The sequence below is a fragment of the Cicer arietinum genome, chromosome 8 (genome assembly GCF_000331145.2).
Source record: "Cicer arietinum cultivar CDC Frontier isolate Library 1 chromosome 8, Cicar.CDCFrontier_v2.0, whole genome shotgun sequence".
In the NCBI taxonomy this organism is placed as follows: Eukaryota; Viridiplantae; Streptophyta; class Magnoliopsida; order Fabales; family Fabaceae; genus Cicer; species Cicer arietinum.
This window is the reverse complement of record NC_021167.2, coordinates 13,796,131-13,798,353: the sequence shown is the minus strand read 5'-3', so window position 1 is coordinate 13,798,353 and position 2,223 is coordinate 13,796,131. Positions and strand designations below refer to the sequence as shown.

The 2,223-nt window shown below is 32.3% G+C and overlaps 1 protein-coding gene across 1 annotated transcript in view; it reads right to left on the bottom strand.

The window, feature by feature from the left end:
- The window catches only part of LOC101489948 (UDP-glycosyltransferase 1), a 2,201-nt gene extending 1,223 nt beyond the window's left edge, over positions 1-978 (bottom strand). The window contains exon 1 of the mRNA XM_073364675.1: positions 11-978. Within this exon, the coding sequence (XP_073220776.1) occupies positions 11-839 (829 nt within the window). The 5' untranslated portion in view covers positions 840-978. The remainder of the gene's footprint in view (positions 1-10) is intronic.
- Between the last annotated feature and the right edge of the window lie 1,245 nt (positions 979-2,223).

Here is a 2,223-nt window from a genome sequence, read left to right as displayed (position 1 = left end):
AAACATAGAACCACGACGCTTTGACTCGGTTGCGAGTCGAGCCAACTCAGACACCTATTTTCATCTCCACCATAAGGAGTTGTAATCAAAGGTCCAATACAGAAAATCTGAGGAGAAATTCCATCAGGAACAAATAACCCTTCATTTAAAGATTTAATAGCTTTTTCTTCAATAGCATCAAAAGTGTTCACAATAATTCCATCACATTCTCTCATCGTTTTTGCGGAATCAAGCAGAACATGGTACACTTTAATCTCAGGATCCTTAGCCTCATCAGGGTAATCATCTGTTGAAATATTCATTGGTAATCCAGGAATTTGAAGAGGCATGTGAAGATCCTTAATTGGTTTTGTAGCATTTTGATGAACAGTTGGAAAATGAAGAAAAACAGAAAGAACAGTAGCACCTGAAGTGTAGTAAAAATAAGTGGGGATTTCAAGTGTGGTTGTTACTTGTGAGGCACTAAAGGTGAGGAAATCCAAGATAACAGCTTTGATGTTTGTGGTTTTGGAAATTGATTGTAGAATATTTTGAACATGGTGGTTGCTTTGATGAGAGAGTTCAAGGGTGAGAAAGTGTGGTGGAAAATGGGTTGATGGTAATGAAATTGGAGGAATGTAGTGAAAATTGATTGAAGGGAATGTGGTTGTAACAGAAGCAATGTATTGTTGTGTATGAGAAAGTGTGTGTTGGTTATTGTTGTTATTGGTGGGTGGTGTGAGAATGAGAATTGTGATAGAAAATGAAGGGTGATGAGTTGATATAAGTTTGCCTAATTCAATCATGGACATTAAGTGTCCATTACCAAGAGCAGGGTATAGAACTATGGTATCCTTCATGTTTCAGAGTTTGAGAAAAAATTATAAGAAAGTGTTTTATTTTTTGGGGTAAATTCATATGAAATTGGAAGAAAGGGAGGGACTAGGTATATTTATGGACAAATGGGTTAAAGCTATAGTGTGGATATTCAATGTGTGGATGGAAATAGATCCTGGAAAGTTCCCTTTTATTATTGTTTTTTAGTCATTTACATGATAAAGGTGCACAATAGCAATATAATTGAATGTGTGCGATGCTACCGTCTATTGTAGATTTTTATTTGAAAATTATTTATAATTTTAATAAAAATTGATGATAAAAGTGCACAACAGTCATTTTTAAATAAGTCAGTCGATATTACTTTGATAAAAATAAAGTAAAATAAATATATTTATTAAAATTTAATTTTTCGGACTAATAGTAATTATGTTGTTGTCTCATTCAACTAAAATGATGATTTACTATAGAATTTGTTTCCAATGCTTGTCTATAATTTTTTTTTTAAAAGAGTCTAACATTGAAATAATAGTATCAAAGTACTCATACAAGTACGATGTTTTAAGAAAAATGATATGTCAATTGAAAACAATTTGTTTTACATAATTTAATTGAGAGTCAGATTATTCAATTCACAACAAAATCATAATAAAAGTTTAAAAAAATCACAAGATTATGTTCGATTATAACAATAAATAAACTCAAATACACAAGTAATATACAAATAATATTGTATAAATATACAAAAGGATCACCAATTTCATTCACAATGAATAATTAAAAAAAACATATAATCCGCAAAGTATGGTATGAGTACTCACGGCCATATATTCGTGTGATCGTAACATTGACACATGATTCCTAATAAAGTTGTCAGAACGAGCTATCCGACCCATATATAGGGTCGGCCTTAACGAGTTGCAGATTTTTTCGGACCGGACCAAAAAGCTCTATTTTAATATGGGCCAATAAAATACTACCCAAGCCCAACTCTAGATGTGTTGTGGGCTGAGCAGGTAACCCGCATATTTTTTATAAATATTTTTTTTTACTTATTATGTTTTTAAATTTTTTGTGACTCTTTTAACATGAAAATTTTCGTTGATGCCCATTAAAAAAAATTATAATATACTACGCCAAAAATGACATTTAACAGCGCCCATTTTACAGCGCTTGCTAAACACAAGCGCTGTTGTAATTATATTTTAAAAATAACGGAACCTATTACAGCGCTTTTGATGCAAAGCGCTGTAAAACAAGCGCTGTAGTAGGTCATATAACGTTTGCGCATCACGTTATAAGGCTTTTATAACGCTTGTCAAAAAAGCGCTGTAAAAGGAAGCACTTTCGCGTATCAGTTACAACGCTTTTTTCACAAGCGCTGTAAAACACATGCGCTTTCATTGA